The 19375-nt window shown below is 43.8% G+C and overlaps 1 protein-coding gene across 1 annotated transcript; it reads right to left on the minus strand.

The window, feature by feature from the left end:
- Positions 1-1983: 1983 nt before the first annotated feature.
- Positions 1984-17436, minus strand: Dnajc12 (DnaJ heat shock protein family (Hsp40) member C12). The gene is made up of 5 exons (XM_032888482.1): positions 17233-17436; positions 13194-13272; positions 10903-11042; positions 2999-3203; positions 1984-2598 (listed from the first exon to the last, which is right to left on the minus strand). The coding sequence occupies exons 1-5, from the start codon at positions 17308-17310 to the stop codon at positions 2504-2506; spliced, it is 597 nt and encodes a 198-aa protein (XP_032744373.1). The 5' UTR covers positions 17311-17436; the 3' UTR covers positions 1984-2503.
- Between the last annotated feature and the right edge of the window lie 1939 nt (positions 17437-19375).

Below are 19375 nucleotides of genomic sequence, written 5' to 3' on the forward strand. Positions count from 1 at the left end.
CTGCCTCCTTAGTGCTGGGATTCAAGGCGTGCACACCACCACCAAGTAACGTCCCTTTAATCACAGGACTTTTTAAAAACTAAGTAGACAGATTGGTCAGGACCTACAGGTGCTAAAAGCTCCTGTTTCTAAATTAAAACAAGTTAGAGTCCCTTGCAGAAAAAGAGGCTTGGGGGTTGGGGATTTAGCTCAGTGGTAGAGCGCTCGCCTAGCAAGCGCAAGGCCCTGGGTTCGGTCCCCAGCTCCAAAAAAAAAGAAAAAGAGGCTTGAAGTCACTTAAAAGATTATCTTTCCATAATCAGTTTGCTCTGGTATTAATCAAGTCACAGTCCACAAACATCGACTTTCTTTCTTTTTTTTTTTTTTTTTTTTGGTTCTTTTTTTTTTTTTTGGAGTTGGGGGCCGAACCCCGGGCCTTGCACTTCCTAGGTAACATCAACTTTCAAATTGCGAAACTGTACATATATCTGTTTGTGGTTGTGTGAAGCTTGCTGGGCAGTACAAGACCCATTTTCCATTAGGTCTTCAACTGAAGGCCTAACTAAGCACGTGCTTCATTGTTAAACTTGGAGTCCCGTCAGGATTCGATGGTACCTCATGTGCACAAGGCCCCTCAGAGTTAACTGGTCAAGTGTGTTAGATGTTTCTTACAAGGCTGACCCGTCATGAGCAGCTGTCAAGCGCAGCAACTTCTTAAGCAACAGCAATGGGTCAACAAAAACAGGGTCTTGTCAATAATGGGGGGGTATACAATAAAAATAGAGCTACTCATGGGAGTGGGAGGGGTTCCCCCTCGGTGTCCTGTAGAGGCAACAGGCCAGTGTTTACCCAGCTGGTGCTGGGCCCTTGGCTGTACGTGCACTGAATGGAGGAAAGCAATTGAGAGAGCCCATCATACTCATTATTTGTGTGTGTGTTTCTTTGTCTTTTCTTCTTTTTTTTTGTTAAAATTTGCAAAAATGTTGACAATGCATCATTTTACTGAAATCACAAAATATTGATAGAAATTATTCTCTAAACAGACTTGTGGATGACAAAACAAGAAAAATTCAGATAAAATTAAAGGAATCTCTCTCTCCCCTCTGGTTTACTTGCTTTCATTAGTTTTAGGAAGTGAGTTATGGCCTCCTAAGATTGACAGGTTGAGGTTCTTCGGAGATAAGTGTTTTGAAGACAGGAATAAGTTAAAGTGAAGCCGTGAAAACAGACCCTGATCTGGATTACTGATATCTATGAAGAGTAAACAGGGACAAGAGGCCGTATGATGTTCAACCAAGAGAGAGGCCACCTGCGAGACATGGGCGGCGCAGAAGTGCGCTGACCAACCCTTGGACTTTGAGCGTCACAAACTGCAAGGCGTGCTAGAGCCTCCAGAGGCGTTTTGTTACAGCAGCTAGAGCAGAGTGATACTATCTGCACTGAAAATAAGAGGAAGCACTTTATGGCTTTTTATTTCGCCTTGCTTTGGTTTTCTTGGATTGGGTCTCCCGTGGCCTATGCTGTCCAGTGGCTATGTGGCCACAGCTGGCCCTGAACCTCCGTCCTCTGCTTCCATGACCCAACTGCTGGACTTACAGGTGTGTGTCAGCGCATCTGTCTAGAAAATACATTTTCTAAATTCATGCACCCATCTACCTGTTTATTATGGGTGTGGGTGTGTTCGTGCCACTACGAGAGTGTGGAGGTCAGAGGACAGGCTTGAGGAGTTGGTCTTTCCTCCATGCGGCCCTGGGGCTGCAACTGAACCTGTCAGGCTTGGCAGCAAGTGCCCTTCCCTGCTGAGCCATCTTCCAGTCCACAGGAAACAAGGGCAGGAGGGCTAAGAGTTTAAGGATAGCAGCATAAAGAGGCGTAGGGCCAGCCTGTGCTAGAGCTTGAGAATAACTGCATAGAGAAGCTTGGGGCTAGCCTGTGCTATGTGGCTGCATATAGACTCCACCCGAAAATCCACATAAATGAATGAATGAGTACTAAATGCATATATAAGCTTCAAGGAAATTATTTATTTCACTCTATGAAATTCAGACAAGTAAGTCTACATTTCACTTTAAAACAAAATCTAGAAGACATTTTTGTATGTCTAGCGCAGCTAGGGATCATGGGACACCAACGGGGAGTGATTTTTAACAGATATCTACAAGTAACATTAACAGGGAAACCGTAAAATACAAACTACATAGGATCTAAGTATAGTCTTAGAAACAAGTCTGTCTGAGAGCCTTAATTGACTCAAATACTGAAATAAACTACAACTTACAACAATTTCCTCAAACAACATGAGGGGTAGGAAGTAACAATCAATGTTACAGAGTGTACGGGAGGTCCTGGGTTCAATCCCCAGCACAAAATAACACAAAGCACACTGTAATAATGGGTTCAAGGTTGGGGGACTTGACCATACTGAGCAACTCACGAACACAGACAGCATTTTAAAGCTATGAACAAAGACTGGCTTTGGCAGCACGGATGAAGGCCTCACCCTCCCTCACAGAGCAACAACACTTCAGATTTCATAGTTTCTGAATTTCCTTAGGAGTTCTGAGGGAGTGTCGCCAGACCAGCGGAAACGGAGGTGGCCACAGTTCCAGTCTGAGAGACCTTTAGAAGAGGGAAGAGAAGCACTTCAAATCAGAGGTAAGCAGAGTCGAACTACCATACTAAAACAGTTTGGGGATAAGGCTCTACTACAGGGCTGGAGAGATGGCTCAGTGGTTATGAGCACTGACTGCTCTTCCAGAGGTCCTGAGTTCAATTCCTAGCAGCCACATGGTGGCTCACCACCACCTGTAATGGGATCTGATACTGTCAACAGGTGTGTCTGAAGAGAATGACAGTGTACCCACATACATGAAATAAATCTTTTAAAAAAAAGATGTAAACCAATTCTCAAGTCGACATTACTGTGCCTACTAGGACAGGTTGAGGACAGCTGTAGTACAACCCATGATCTTTGATATCTCTGGTCATCTCTCGTAGAGAGCTAGGCAACATAACTTACCCGGAGATTCTGGGTTTTGTGGGGAGATGCCTTTCTCTGGGGACTCAGATTCCTTTTGCATCATTTTCACTGGGGTTGAGTCTGGGTCCCCTTGCTTGGTTTCTCTTTGCTCACTCCGTTCCTTGTTTTGAGCTGTGTTGGTGTAAGTCTGGTCACTTCCTTCCAGCATCAAGTCTTTCTTACTTCTGACAGCCCAATGCATCGACTAGATTAATTAAGAAGAGGTACACAAACATCATTTGTTTCTTACATTTGGTTATTTGTTGAAGGGTGCATTTGGGGCGCCGGCAGAGACATCATTCAGGAGCCCATTACCTTCCGCCAAGAGAGTTCTGGGATCAAACTTAGGTAACCAGGTTTTGCTAGCATCTTTACCCACCCAGACATCTCACCAACTCAGGTTCCCCACCACATCCCTGTCAAACATAGTCAGGTTAGTCTGCAGCCGCTGAGCTTTTGTTTGGCTGTATGGGGCTGGTGGTTAGGATACTTTGTTGTTATGTAGATGTCCGAAATAGAAACAGAGAACCGGGGAGATTATCTTCCTCCTGAAGGGCTGGGGATAGTTCAGTGGCAGAATGCTGGCCTAGCTGACAGATCTTGGGTTAAGTCATGAACCACAAAAGGGGGGTTGGGAGAATAAGGGCTATGAAAAAGGAGTGATTAAGAAGTTTAAGAATTAAAGGGGTTGGGGATTTAGCTCAGTGGTAGAGCGCTTGCCTAGCAAGCGTAAGGCCCTGGGTTCGGTCCCCAGACCCAAAAAAAAAAAAAAAAAAAAAAAAAAAAAGAAAGAAAGAAAGAAAGAAAAAAAAAAGAATTAAGAAAAGCCAGGCATGGTGGCACTCAAGACACTCAGGAGGCAGGAGCAGATGAATTTCTGATTTCAAGGCTAGCCTGGTCTACACAGCTAGTCCAGGCCATCTAGGGCTATAGAGGAAAATGTTGTCTCAAGAAAAAAAAAAATCTGAGCTTAGAGCTTAGAGAACTGAAACTGTAAACTATAAAAGTCACCATTTAGGGCCAGTGAAAGGGATCACTGGGTAAAGGAGCTTGCCACCAAGCCTGACCAGTTGAGTTCAAACCTCAGGACACACAGAGTAGAAGGCAATAACTGACTCCTGCAAGCTGTCTTCGGTCCTCCACATGTGTGCCACAGCAGACACACATGTACACCCATACACACACACATGCACACACATATACATCTATACCCATATATAAACACTCACCACAAGCCACATGCACGAACACACATATAAACACACATACACATACCACACATATATACACACCACACACACATACAAACATACCACACACAAACACACACATACATACACACACATGTACACATATACACACCACACACTACAAACACATAGCTACCACACACACATACATGCACGCATGTATACACACATGTATACCCTTATACACACATACAAACACATATACACATGCACACCAAAAAGTAAATAAATGTAAAAGATTTTTAATCAAAAAGCTGAAAATAAAACCCAGGCAATTATTCGGGCTACGGTGTGGCTCCGTGGAAGAGTGCAGGGTCTGGCAATATGCACAAGGCCCTGGGTTCAATTCTCAGTACTGGGGAAAAGAAAAACAAGCAAGCATCATAGGGCCACCAAGAAACCTGTAAATAGTGTTTCTCTTTCGAAATCAAAGTATCTGTGGTCTGCCCAGACAGGCACTAGGGATAAGGACCCTGGGTGACCCTCAGCTTCATGGTCCCATAAAAGGTCTCAGTGAACATATGTTACTTACCCATCACCCACAGGGATGAATCAAAATTAAACATTGTGTCATCACTAATTCCAATTACAGAAGTAGAAGAAAAACCCAAGCTGTACTTAACCTCATTTGCAGGTGCCCCACCCAACCCTGTGCACCTTAGTTAATCAAAGAAAGTCAAACACAAGAGTGAAGCTGAAGTCTGCCAAGATGGCCCAGGGGGCAAAGGCGTTTACCACCAAGCCTTACTACCTGAGCCTGGTACTTGGAATTCACACGGTAGAAGGAAAGAACCAATTCTTGCAAGCTGCCCTCTGACCTCTCTATATATACATATATGCTATTGAACACACACACACACACGCACACACACACACGCACGCACAAACAAATACAGAAAGGCTTAAGAGTGATATTAAGCAGTCTGTGTTGTGAAGCCTGCAAGGCACAGCTTTCCATGTTCAGGGGTTCACAGCTCTGAGTATCGGTGGCTCAGAACAGCATGCCGCGTCACATAAACTACTCCTCAGTAGATCAGCAGGGCTGGGCATGGAGTTCAGTTAGGTAAAGTACTTCCCTGGCATTCAGCAAGTCCTGGGTTCAATCCCCAGCACCAGACAAAAAAGTCAGGCACTCAGGATGGCTGGAGCTCAATCGATACAGTGCTGCCTAGCATAGTGGTTTAAATAGGTATGGCCCAGACAGACCCATGTGTTTGAATGCTTGGGCCATATGGAGTGGCACTCTTAGGAGGTGTGGCCATGAAGGAAGTGTGACCTTGTTGGAGGAAGTGGATCACTGCGTAGGCGGGCTTGGAGGTCTCCTATGCTGAAGCTACACCCAGTATGATACACAGTCTCCTTCTGCTGCCTGTGGGTCAAGAGGCAGAACTCTCAGCGCCTCCTCCAGCACCACAGCTGCCTGGATGCTGTCGCGCTTCCTGCCGCGATGATAATGGATTGAACCTCTCAAACTGTAAGCCAGCCCCAAATGAATGTTTTTCCTTTGTAAAAGTTGCCATGGTCATGGTGTCTCTTCGCAGCAGTAAAACCCTAACTAAGGCACCTAGCATGCCTAGCTAGACCCTACAGTGGATATGATGGACCCCATACCACATAACATACATGATGGAGCACTGGGTCACCACACTCAAGAGCTGAAGGCAGGAGGGGTGAACAGTTCAAGGCCATCCATCCTTAAATACATACTGAGTTTGAGGCCAGACTAGCTAGTATGGACATGAGACCATGCCTCTAAAAAAAAATCATCAGGAATATTCAGTGATGGGCTGGAGACAGGGACTAAGAGGCGAAGAGAAGAGAAACACATTGACAAGCAAGAGGCAGAGAGTCAGGGGTTGGGGATTTAGCTCAGTGGTAGAGCGCTTGCCTAGCAAGCGCAAGGCCCTGGGTTCGGTCCCCAGCTCCGGAAAAAACAAAACAAACAAAAAAAAGAGGCAGAGAGTCAGCAAACGCCACAGGGCAAAGGCCATGAGTGCTCATGTCTGGGAGGCTGGGCTCCTGGTATTTTCCACTCACAATAACTTGTTTATCTTTTTCTAAAGATTTATTTATTATATGTAAGTACACTGTAGCTGTCTTCAGACACACCAGAAGAGGGCATCAGATCTCATTACAGATGGTTGTGAGCCACCATGTGGTTGCTGGGATTTGAACTGAGGACCTCTGGAAGAGCAGTCAGTGCTCTTAACCACTGAGTCATCTCTCCAGCCCAATAAACTTGTTTATTACCAGTTTCCTTACCAGACTTTTTTTTTTTAGGAAATAATTATCTTACATTGTAAATCTCGGTCAACACTAGCCACTATTTTGAAGCACCCACCTCGACCAGCAAGGAAGACGCGACACCGTTGGAGCCTTCCCTAACAGCCTTTATTGCAGGAACACCTCATTGATGATGTGGGGAACCCCGGAGAACAAAGGCACTCGCCTTAAGTACAAAACAGACAGTGGCTGTAAACTCGTCCTCTGGGGATTGGTGGAGTGGAGATATCTTATTAACATGCTTATCAACTGTGGCCTAGTAAAAATGCCAGAAGAAAGCTAAAGACAGGCTTAATAGTGGTAATACCACAAACGACCACTAGATGTCAGTGCCATTAATAGTTGCTCCCAACACTATTTTTCTTTTAATCTATATGCCACTAAACATTGGAAAAAGGGACTGAAACAACTGGCTCACATGAGCCACAGCTCACCTGAATAACACACCAAAATTGGCTTTTTTTTCTCAAATTATTATGTGTATGGATGTTGTCTCTGTATGTATGATCTGCATATCACTATGTGTGTCTGGTGCCCAGGGAGGCCAGAGTTCGGATGCCCTGGAACTGGAGTTAGACAATTATAAGCCAGCATGTGGTTACTGGGAATTGAACCTGGGTTCTCCAGAAGAGCAGCCAGTGTTCTTTTTTTTTTTTTTTTTTTTTTTTTTTTTTTTTTCTGGAGCTGAGGACCCGAACCCAGGGCCTTGTGCTTGCTAGGCTAGTGCTCTACCACTGAGCTAAATCCCAACCCCCGCAGCCAGTGTTCTTAATCGCTAAGCCATCTCTCCAGCCCTCCAAATTAGTTATTTTTATCCTGAGTCACCATGAGTAAATTATTACTTGCCTGAGTGGTTGAGCTCTGACCTGCTTGCTCTGGGACAATATCCAAACAGAGCGGACTGTCTTTTCAAAAGCAGGTTTTGAAGGGCTCACTGTTTCCCATCTGGCAAGAGAAAGAATAGCCATCTGGGCATAGTAGGAAGCTTCTGCAGATAAGCCTGTGACCAACTGGACTTCTCCCAAACACATATCACCAGGCAGGAACTCAGAAACAATCAACAGGCAAATGGATTTATGTAGGGTAACAGGAAGATGCTGAACCCCCCCCCAAACAGCTGATTTACCAAACAGCCAAGTTAAAAAAAAAATGTATGTAGCTTACAAAATTTACAGCAATGGATGTATGGGACAATTTTATTAGTCTTTGAGAATGTTTTCTTGTAGTTTTGACTGTGATTTAACTAGAACCATTTTCCAACAGCCTTCTACCCTTCCTGGCCGGAACTAGACAGAAACCTGGATTCTCTGCACTAAGAAAAGTCGTTGTTAGGCCTGGTGGTGCAGGCCTCCACTTAGGAGGTGAAGGCAGGAGAATTCAAAGTTGAGGTTTAGCCTGTTGCTATGTACTGTAATGCTAAATACTGGCCCCCAAAGTCTGATTGTCCCCAGGGACAAAGAGATCCTCATGTACACCAAGTGATGCTAGGCAACCTTGCTCTTTAATTTATTGGTTGAGCAAAGAGGCTGACAGCCTATAGCTGGACAGGAGAAAGGTAGGTGGGGCTTCAGTTCCCAGGTCTGGGGTCTGAGGCAGAGACCACAAGGAGAGGAGAGCAGAGAGGTGAAGAGAGGAGAAGACACCATGGGGTACGAATCTTGAGAACATGGCCACAAGGGCTGGCCAGTTGGAGTAAGCGCAGCCCAGGTAGAACCTGGTAAGTTATGTAACGGAGTTATTAACAGGGACATAGACAACATATCATAAGGATTGATATCTGCCCAGCTCTAATGCATTAATATAATGCTTATTATAAATATAAAGGTTTTGCATCTTGTATCTGCAAAGTGAATGATCAAAGGTGGGGCAGAAATCCCCAATTAATTTTTACTACAAGAAGTCCAAGATCATCTTGAACTACATAGCAAGCTCAAGACCAGAGGGCGGGGCTTGAGAGTTGCCTCCACAGTGAAGATCAATTGTTGCTGTTGCAGAGGACATGGGTTCAATCCCGGCACCCCACGTGGTGGCTCAGCCATCTGTAAGTCCAGTTCCAGGGGCTCTGACACTCCCTTCTGGCCCTGCAGTGTGAGGGAAAGACACTGTAGGAGATTTTACACCCCGAGAATGTGCAAGCCAGATGAACAGGAAAGTGTTTCTCGGAGCCTAAACTCCACCTTTTATTTTCAGAATGGTACTGACAGTGTGTGGTCACAGAAGGACGGTCACCAACCTGACAGGCGCTGAACAATACCTGTTAACGATCCCCAGACATAGAAGACTTGAAGAAAAAAGAAATCACCACTGACTTAAGATTTATTTTACTTATGTGTACGCATTTATGTGTACGCATATGTGTCTGAAGGAGTGCATGCTACAGACATGCAGAAGCCCACAGTGTCCAGAAGAGGGCTGTGCATCCATCCCTTGGAGCAGAACTTAGTGGTTGTAAAATTTCTGACCAGGGTGCTGAGGACCAAATGCCAGTCTCAGGCAAGAGTGCTCTTAACCACTGAGCCATCTCACCACCCCCCACTGATTTGGTGGGTTTATTTGGCTTTGTTTTTTGACTACCACCTGAATGCAATGCCTGGCCCCACTACTGATCAAAGAACAGATAGACAGGTCATCAGTTTTGCATCCCTAATGAAAGTAAATCTGAAACCAGATTTCATACTGCTTCAGCTTTGGTGACAAGATAAATGATGTGGTCAGTAAGACTAAATTATAATTATTGTAAGGGCTCAAAGAGTGCACAGTTGGGGAGGGGGAGGGGTTGGGGGGATGTTGGCCTAGAAACCGGGAAAGGGAATAACATTTGAAATGTAAATAAGAAATACCCAATTAGGGGCTGGGGATTTAGCTCAGTGGTAGAGTGCTTACCTAGGAAGCGCCAAGGCCCTGGGTTGGTCCCCAGCTCCGAAAAAAAAAAAAGAACCAAGAAAAGAAAAAAAAATACTGAGGAATCATGGGGGGTTGGGGATTTAGCTCAGTGGTAGAGCGCTTGCCTAGCAAGCGCAAGGCCTTGGGTTCGGTCCCCAGCTCCAAAAAAAAGAAAAAAAAAAATTGAAACATAGGTTAACAGGTTTGAAGTAAGAATAATAAACATAAAAGAACTAAAAGGGGGCTGAAGAGATGGCTCAGTGGTTAAGAGCATTGACTGCTCTTCCAGAGGTCCTGAGTTCAAATCCCAGCAACCACATGGTGGCTCACAACCATCTGTAATGGAATCTGATGTCCTCTTCTGGTGTGTCTGAAGACAGCTACAGTGTACTTATATATAATAAATGAATAAATCTTTTAAAAAGAAGAAGAAGAAGAAGAGGAGGAGGAGGAGGAGGAGGAGGAGGAGGAGGAGGGGCAGTTTTTAATGATGTTTAGAAATAATGTAACTCTTTACTATCATATATAATAGGAATAATTGTATCCTGTTTTGTTATAGATGCCCTAGCCTTATCAGGTAAACAAGCTCAAACACAAATAGATAGAAAAATGAATGAATGAATGAATGAACGAACGAACGAACGAACGAACGAACGAACGAATGAACGAACGAATGAATGAATGAATGGCAGGCTGGAGAGATGGCTCTGAGAGAGCTCTATCTCAGTGCTTCATGTCCCTGCAGAGGACCAGGTTTGGTTCCCAGCACCCATATGGCAGCTCACAACCACCTGCAACTCCAGCTCCACAGATCCAGTGTGCTCTTCTTGGGAACACACGTATGGCACATACACAGAGACAAAAACTCAGACGTGTACACAAACGAAAATACATCTCGAGCTGGGCGGTGGTGTGTACGCCTTTAATCCCAGCACTCGGGAGGCGGAGGCAGGCGGATCTCTGTGGAGGCCAGCCTGGTCTACAGAGCTAGTTTCTGGACAGCCAGGCCTACAGAGTGAGACCTTGTCTTGAAAACCCTAATAGATGTAAAGACGACAGAGATAGATATATAGAGATATACCTTAAGAATATTTTTTCAAGGGGTTGGGGATTTAGCTCGGTGGTGGAGCGCTTTCCTAGCAAGCGCAAGGCCCTGGGTTCGGTCCCCAGTTCCGAAAAAAAGAAAAGAAAAAAAAAAAGAATATTTTTTTTCAAGATTCAAGGAAAAGAATTTTCAGCGGTCCAAAATTCAGTTATTCGAGACGATCTGATATGCACGACTGTGAGAAATCTTAGACTAAGGTGTGTCTCGCGCTGGTGGTCTCCCTGCTGACTTTCTCCTCACAGGGTTTTGTAAGCAGTGACTTACCACTAAGTCCTTGGTCCTTTTCCTTCCTCGTATTGCTTACAGATTCTTTAGGCTAAGTGGTGACCAGCTCTTGAGCAGCCTGACCTCCAAAACCCCTGCATCCCCTGAGAGAAACTCACAGTTTTCACTGAGTCAGCCAAAGCTTCCCACTGCTCAAACGACATCGACATCTGGCTCCTCCGCCAATGGTCATAGCGGGCTCGACTCTCTGCATTGCTCAGAATCTCCTTCGCCTTCTGCAACTTCTGAAAAGTCTCCACTGGAAAACAAGACAAGAGGTGAACTCCAAAATCATCCAACGGCTCTCACCAGAATCTTGACTCACCATATACTATAAGATTTTGGGGGTTGGGGATTTAGCTCAGTGGTAGAGCGCTTGCCTAGCAAGCGCAAGGCCCTGGGTTCGGTCCCCAGCTCCAAAAAAAAAAGACTTTGGGGGCTGGACTGATGGCTCAGTGGTTAAGAGCACTGACTGCTCTTCCAGAGGTCCTGAGTTCAAATCTCAGCAACCACATGGTAGCTCACAGTCATCTGTAATGAGATCTGATGCCCTCTTCTGGTGTGTCTGAAGACAGCCACAGTGTACTTATATAGAATAAGTAAATAAATAAATAAATAAATAAATAAATAAATAAATCGATCTTTAAAAGAAATTACTTTGGGCTGGTCCTTCAAGTTCATGTTTGTAAGTTTATATTGTGGTGAGCTGGTGAGAGAGATCAGGGAGTAAGGGTCTTTGCCTTTGCTACCTGGACATAGATAATACATACATACATAATGGAAGGAGATACCTGATTCCTGCAAGCTGTCCTCTCAGTTCCACACATGCCCTGGGGTGTGTGTGTGTGTATGTGTGTATATATGGGTGGGGGAAGGCAATAAATAAAAAGAATAAAGAGAATTCTTATAAAGACAACTATTGGTTACAAATAAATACATTGTTATGTTAACACTTCGTTGGCTGATAAAAATGAACTACAAGTCAAAACAGTACAGCATAGTGCACACACAAATATATGCTGTTACTAGAGAAGACCTCTCACAGTCCTCTCCCCTGAAGTCCTCTAGCAAAACCAGTCCTTGGCGGCCTGGGGCGATAGCTCAGCAGCTAAGAGCACTTGCTCTTCCAAAGGACCCAAGTTTGATTCCAGGCATCCATGTCAGGCAGCTGAAAATCACTTGTAATTCCAGAGAATCCTATGCCCTCTTCTGGCTTCTTCAAGCATGCCTGTGTGTGTACAATCACACACACATACACACACACATACATTCACTAGCTTCTGCAAGCACATACACACATGTAAATAAAAATTAAAATCTTTTTCTTTTGGTTTTTTGTTTGTTTGTTTGTTTGTTTGTTTTTCAAAATAGGGTTTCTCTGTGTAGCCCTACCATAGTGGAACTCCCTCTATAGACCAGGCTGGTCTCGAACTCACAGAGATCCACAACCTCTGCCTCCCAAGTTGTTGGGATTAAAGGTGTTATTATATGCTACTGCTGCCCAGTAAAAAATAAAATCTTAAAAAAAATCATTGAATAAAAAAATATGTTCAGCCCAGCACTCCCCATACAAGCCTAGGAATCCAGGTTTAACCCCTAGTAGGTGGAAGAAGAGCACAGACTCCCCTGCCCAACCCATTTCATGGCGCACATACACACAGACATCATCATCATCATTACTTTTTTAAATTTGAAGACCTTGCAACAGTAAATAAAGAAAATGCAGGTGCTATAAACAACTGAAGCCCTGTTGTATAACAGTTTCCTCCAATATTGAAACCTTTCACCCTGCAGGCAAAATCCTTAAGCAGGAAAATAAACAACTCAAAATAGCTTGAGGAAAATAGCTTCAGTTCCTGAAACTGACCAGATTCACTAGGCCCCCCTCCTAGTAAGGAGGTAAGCAATAAACACTGAGAGACAGAAGGAAGCTGAATTGTAAAAACTATTCTCTGAGAAGCTGCAAGGAAGACTCTGAGACCAGATGAAGCCAGCTGAACTGTCTGGAAGAACTGTAGTCAAACTGAATCATTTGGAAGGGACACTCTCCAACCTATTGAGCTGCCCAAAGGCTGTGCAGTATGCTCCAAGTTCTCAGGTTCCCAGCTTCCGTGAGCCATCACCCATGTTGGGATGGGCTTTGGTGATGGGGTGGGCTTTGGTGATATAGCTGTCTTTGAGTCAGTTTTGCTTCGATAACTAACCCCTCACCCATACTCCTGTAAGGCAACCCAACAAAACTCATAGTTTACCAAGTTGGACCTGGGTGTATAAGTACTTTGGTGCTTCCTAGGCTCCTTTTCTGAGGTGAATAGATGTGTGTAAGTATAGCATGTCCCAGGAAAAGTTTTGTCATACAACAGGCCTGTATGTTGATCCTCCTCTTAAACAGCCATCAGTAGATTCTTACCAGCTTTGGAGTTTTCGGGATGCTTGTCGGGGTGACATTCCAGAGCTCTGACCTTAAATTCTGCCAGAATTTGCTCAACCTAAAACAAAAGTCAGGATTTCAAATAAAGAGGATAGACAGAGCAAAGTGCTTAGCCCAGTGGTTCTCGACCTCCCTAATGCTGCCTGCGACCCTTAATATGGTTGCCCGCGTTGTGCTGACCCCCAAACATAAATATTTTTCGCTGCTTTATAACTAATTTTGCAACTGTTATTAATCATAGTGTGAATATTTGTGTTTTCTGAAGGTCTTAGGTGACCCCTGTGAAAGGGTCTTTCAACCCCCAAAGGAGTCTTGACCCTGCAGGTTGAGAACACTATCATGCAAGTCTGAAGAGGACCCAAGTTCAATGCCTAGTGCCCATGTAAAAGCCTGGAGACCCAACCCTGTGATCCCAGTAGAGTGGGTGCAGATAGGAGGATGTGGAAAGCCGGTTAGTTGAATTTGGTGAGCTGAGACTGTCTCAAAATATAAAGTGAAGAACAACTGAAGAAGATGCCAACACCAACCTCTGGCCTTTACACACATGTGCACAGATGACTCTGTAAGAGAATCTAATGTCTTCAAGTGTTTGGTAACCATGCAGACAATTCCAGCACTCTTGACGCAGAAAAGGGAGGACCAGAGTTTCAAGGTCATCCTTGGCTAAATAGGAAGTTCAGGCCAACACTGTAATAGTATACTTTGTGTGTGTGTGTGTGTGTGTGTGTGTGTGTGTGTGTGTGTGTGAGAGACAGGGTCACACTGTGTAGCCCAGGATTCATTATGTAGACCGAACTCGCTTCAGACTCAGAGAGATCAGCCTGCTTCTGCCTCCTGAGTGCGGAGATTAAAGGCACATGCTACCAAGCCCAGCAAATGAACATTTTAAAAGATGTATCTGTTTATTTCATGTGTGTGGATGTTTTGCCTGTGTGGTCTGTGCACGATGTGTGTGCCTGGTGCACAGAGAGGTAAGAATAGGGCACTGGACTCCCAGACATCAGAGTTACAGACGGTGATGAGGCACAGTGTGGGTGCTAGGAACCAAACACTCACCTTCTACAAGAGCAGCCAGTGTTCTTAACCACTGAGCCAACTTTCCAGTACCCACAAGTAAACATTTGTAAATTAACATTTCATAAGTACCCCCAAACCCTCTTTAAATAAAATTCCTATCAATACAGAATAGAAAAATAAAGATTTTTGTATCCTTTTTAATCCTTTAAGATACATTTTGCCCATGTTTATGTCTAAGCTCTGGGAATGTTAAATAATACAAATGCATAAAATTAGACCTATCTGTCAAAGACGGCTGGGATTTCATTGCTGTGGTTGTTCTGGACTTCGTTTTTAATTCTGGGGCCAGGTGTGGTGGCCCGTGCCTCTGAGCTCAGCACTTGGGAGGCAGGGGCAGGCAGAACTCTGTGAAATTGAGACCAGCCTTGGCTACCTAGTAAGATCCAAGACAGCCAGGGCTACGTAGAGAGACCCTGTCTCAAAAAATAAATAAAAGAAAGAAAGAGGAGGAGGAGGAAAGAAAGACAGATGCAAGGAGGCTGGGAGGGGGAAGCAAGTAAACATTCTGGGGTCAGTGAGATGGCTCAGTGGTTAAAGGCAATTGCCACCAAGCCCGATGACCTGAATCCAACGTCCCAGACCCATATGGTGGAAGGAAACTAATATGTCACTGCTACTTCCTGCTTTATACTTCTTGAATCTTGCCAATTAAGTTTTTTAAAAGTAGGTCATATCTGTCTTTGAATACTTTACTATTTTACTGTCACAGGATTAAGCACAGATCTTCTGCAGGGCTGACCCTGGGTAAACCAGTAAAGGTGGCTAGTTTGCTTTCAACATAGCCCCTCTCTCTCCTGCTGTCCCTATCCCACATGCCCAGTGCTGAACGCAGACAGTCAAAAGCCCTTACATCACTAAGCCCTCCCTTCATGATCCAATATCTAGTGATCTGTCTGCACAGCTGCCTACCATGCCGGTGGTAAACAGAAATCATGTTTAATTTTACTCACAGCCAAATAAACCAAAACCTCCAGAAGGTGAAGGGAGGTTCAAAGGCACCAACACCGATGCTCTCCTGAACCTAATTAAGTAGGTGCACATTTCTAAAAGTGAATTAAAGTGCACATATAATATATACTTGCAGGCATATATAATGTGTATGAAATATACATTATATGTGAAACTATTATATTATATTTGTGTATGGAATATATAATGTATTATGTGTGCATATATATGTGAAATATATGAAATATAGTGTACATATTTATATGTTAAATATATATGTATATGTATGTGAGATATATATACATATATATGTATATATGAAAAGCCTCTATGTCTAGTCCTTGACCCAGAATTCTATTTCTAAAAACTTGTCTAAGAAGAAAATTTGAAATGAGATAAAAATTTAGCTCCACAATGTGTGGCTTATCTGGAGAAACATACTACCATAGCCTCAGTGAGGGCTTTAAAGACAAGGGTTTATACAGGGTAAGAACTAAGGAACTGCCACATGCTAAGGAGACTGCAGTAAGCACAGTGTTGGGGGGTTGGCTTTGGTTTGGTTGGCTTTGGTTTGGTTTAGTTTGGTTTGGGGTGAGTGGCCCTTAGACTAGCAGGAGGCTATACATGGGTCATCCATCTTGGTGTCTTAAGTGACTCCATCTTGGGCCAAAGATTTTGTCCATCCCAACACACAAAGGTTCAATGAATAAAACATAAATTTTAAATAAAAATGTATGTATGATAGGATATTTCTTTAAATTTAATAACTATAAGTATTTTTAAAAAATGGCCTTGTGGCTGGGCATGGTGGCACATGCCATGCCTTTAATCCCATCACCTGTGAGGCAGAGGCATGTTAGTTATGCTTGGGAATTCATGGCCAACCTAATCCACATAGTGAGGTAGTGAGTTCCAGGCCAGCCAGGGCTACATAGTGAGACTCTGTCTCAAAAAAACAAAACAAAACAAAACAAACAAAAACAAACAAACAAACAAAAAAACAGGGCTGGAGAGATGGCTCAGTGATTAAGAGCACTGACTGCTCTTCCAGAGGTCCTGAGTTCAATTCCCAGCAACCACATGGTGGCTTACGACCATCTGTAATGACCATCTGTAATGGGACCCGATGCCCTCTTCTGGTGTGTCTGAAGACAGCTACAGTGTACTCAAATACATGAAATAAATAAATATAAATAAATTAAAAAAAAAACAAGGAAACAAAAACAAACAAAAAGTAATGCAGGCTATAGGACAGAAAAAGTACCCCTATACAGCCAAACAGAACCCAAACACACATACATACACACATGTAGGCACTCGTGTATGCACATAAAACAAAAATAATAAGTCTTTAAGAGAATAAAACATCTGACTCAATTATAGGATGTCTAAGGAAATCATTAATTTCTTTAAAAGAAAAATCTCCTGCCAGATATGACATCTAACTTGATTTAGTTGATTTGAAGTTATAATGGATTTTAATACCATTTGAAGCTATAATGCTACTGTAAAATCCATGAGATTTTCTCTGAACGAGACTACGGACAGGTGGCTCCGCCTCCTGAGATCTAAATCACAGCCTTTACTCCGACCTTCCTAAGGCTGCGACTCTTGAGTACAGTACTCACAGTGTGGTAACCCCAACCATAAAACTATTTCGTTGCTACTTCATAACCGTAATTTTACTGCTTTTATGAATTGTTATGTAAATATTTGATATGCAGGATATCGGATATGCGACCCCCAAGTCGGTGGTAACGACCCACCTGTTAAGAACCGCTGCTTTAAATAAATAAAAGCTGTCTGTCTGTATGTGGTCCCTCTCCCAGCTAATACTTTGAAGTTCGGAGTCCTTTCCTCAAATTAACCAGCAAGCCTTTCAATCCTTCTCTTTCTCGGAGCTGAGATTCCTTTAAAACGATACTAGGTTGCAGGTCCAGGAGATGTGGCTAACCTCAAAGGCGATCCGGTGAGAACCTGCAACCCTGCTTACCGAGGAGAGCTCGTCGCATCCCAGTAAGGTGTAGTAGTCCTCGCTGCCCTCCGGCCTGTAGTTCAGTATCGCGTCCATTTACAGCGGATGAGTGAGTCAGTCCTCTCCGACGCAAGGGACACAGTGAGCTGCCGGGCAACCGCAAAGCCCTTTTCATTTCAGCCGGACTTTCCAAACCAGTGAACACCCAGACGTCAACCCAACCCTTTGCAAACACATCTTCTCATTGGCTGTTTGCCCAGCACAGAGCCTGCCATGCGGGGCTGCTGGGATCTGTAGTTTGGGGTTTGTTGCTGTTGTTGTTGTTGCTGCTGTTGTTGTTGTTAGTGTGCTATTGTTTGGCGTTGTTTTAGTTTGTTTTGCTTTGCTCTTTGCTTTTGCTTTCATTGAAAAATTTTTTTTCATACGATATAGATTCTGATTATGGCTTCCCTGGTCCCACCTCCTCCCAGATCCGCCCCTCTTTTTCATCCACCCAAATTCTTACTCCTTTTTTTCATCGTCTCTCTTTAGAAAACAAAGATAAAAACTAAAAGAAAAGAATATACAGAAATAAAAAGAAAGAAACACACGCAGACAAAAATCTATATTTAAAAAAAAACAACAACCTGGAAAACCATAACATACGAGCAAAAGAGCAGTAAAAAAATTTAAAGCAATAAGAAACAAAAAGGCTGAAAAATAAAAAAAATACAAAAAAATACCATTGTGTTTGTTTTGTGTTACCCATTTCCTGCTGGGAACGGAGCCTACCTTTAAGAGTGCCTACCTAACATACCCAGTGAGACTCTACTAGTGAGAACTACGTTTTCCTTGGTAAACAGATGTCAACTGGAGATGGCTTGTTGCTTAGGGATGGGAGACCATGACCGCTTTCCCTCTCAGTGCTGGAACCCCATCTGGCTTGAACATGTAAGCCCCGTGTGTGCTGCCACGGTCTCTGTGAGTTCCTATGTGCATCAGTGTAGTTTTGAGTATTGACATGGTGATTTTTTTTTCCTATCAGCTGATCGGAGGTCAGTTTTTACAAACTCCCCTATTTAGTTTTGCTCTGTTGCCTGGATAGTTTTGTTTTGTTTTGTTTTGTTTTGTTTGTTTTTCCTATTTTTTAAGAGACAGAAGAAAAATGTGAAGCAAGTTTTTAAGATTGGTTCAATAGTGGGTACTTTTTATTATTATTATTATTATCATTATTATTATTATCCATCTTTAGTAAATTAGGTATTCTTATTTACATTTCAATTGTTATTCCCTTTCCCGGTTTCCAGGACAACATTCCCCTAACCCCTCCCCCTCCCCTTCTCTATGGGTGTTCCTCTCCCCATCCACCCCCCATTACCGCCCTCCCCCCAACAATCACGTTCACTGGGAGTTCAGTCTTGGCAAGACCAAGGGCTTCCCCTTCCACTGGTGCTCTTTTTTTTTTTCTCTTCTTTGCTGTTTTTAGGAGCTGGGGACCGAACCCAGGGCCTTGCGCTTGCTAGGCAAGCGCTCTACCACTGAACTAAATCCCCAACCCCTCCACTGGTGCTCTTACTAGGCTATTCATTGCTACCTATGAGGTTGGAGCCCAGGGTCAATCCATGCATAGTCTTTGGGTAGTGGCTTAGTCCCTGGAAGCTCTGGAGTGGTACTTTTCCAAGTGTCTAAAATAGCTTGTAATTTTTGGCAGTTGTAGATGTAACCCAATGACCAGCCTTTGACTGCCCCTAGCCAGGCCCTAGGTGGGAGAGATTGAGAGGGAGAGGGAGAGGGAGAAGGAGAGAGAGAGAGAGAGAGAGAGAGAGAGAGAGAGAGAGAGAGAGAGAGAGAGAGAGAGGGAGGTGGGGGGAGACAGAGAAGAGATTGCAGATTCTGAAATCAGTGGCTAATGGTCAAGAGCACTTGCTGTGCTTCCAAGGAGCCTTAGTTCCGTTTCCAGCGCTGAGCACCTCCTTAACTCCAGCTCCAGGAGATCCCACACCTCTGCCTTCCTAGGATACCTGCGCTCACATGTACACACCCACATGCAGACAAGCACACCTATACATAATTAAAACTGATACAAATTAATATAAACAGATTAAGCAGCCAAGTAGGATGGTGCGCACCCATAATCTAATCTTATCCCATGTTTAAGAACAGCTTAAGACACAGGAAAGCT

Source organism: Rattus rattus, chromosome 18, assembly GCF_011064425.1.
Source record: "Rattus rattus isolate New Zealand chromosome 18, Rrattus_CSIRO_v1, whole genome shotgun sequence".
Taxonomy (NCBI): domain Eukaryota; kingdom Metazoa; phylum Chordata; class Mammalia; order Rodentia; family Muridae; genus Rattus; species Rattus rattus.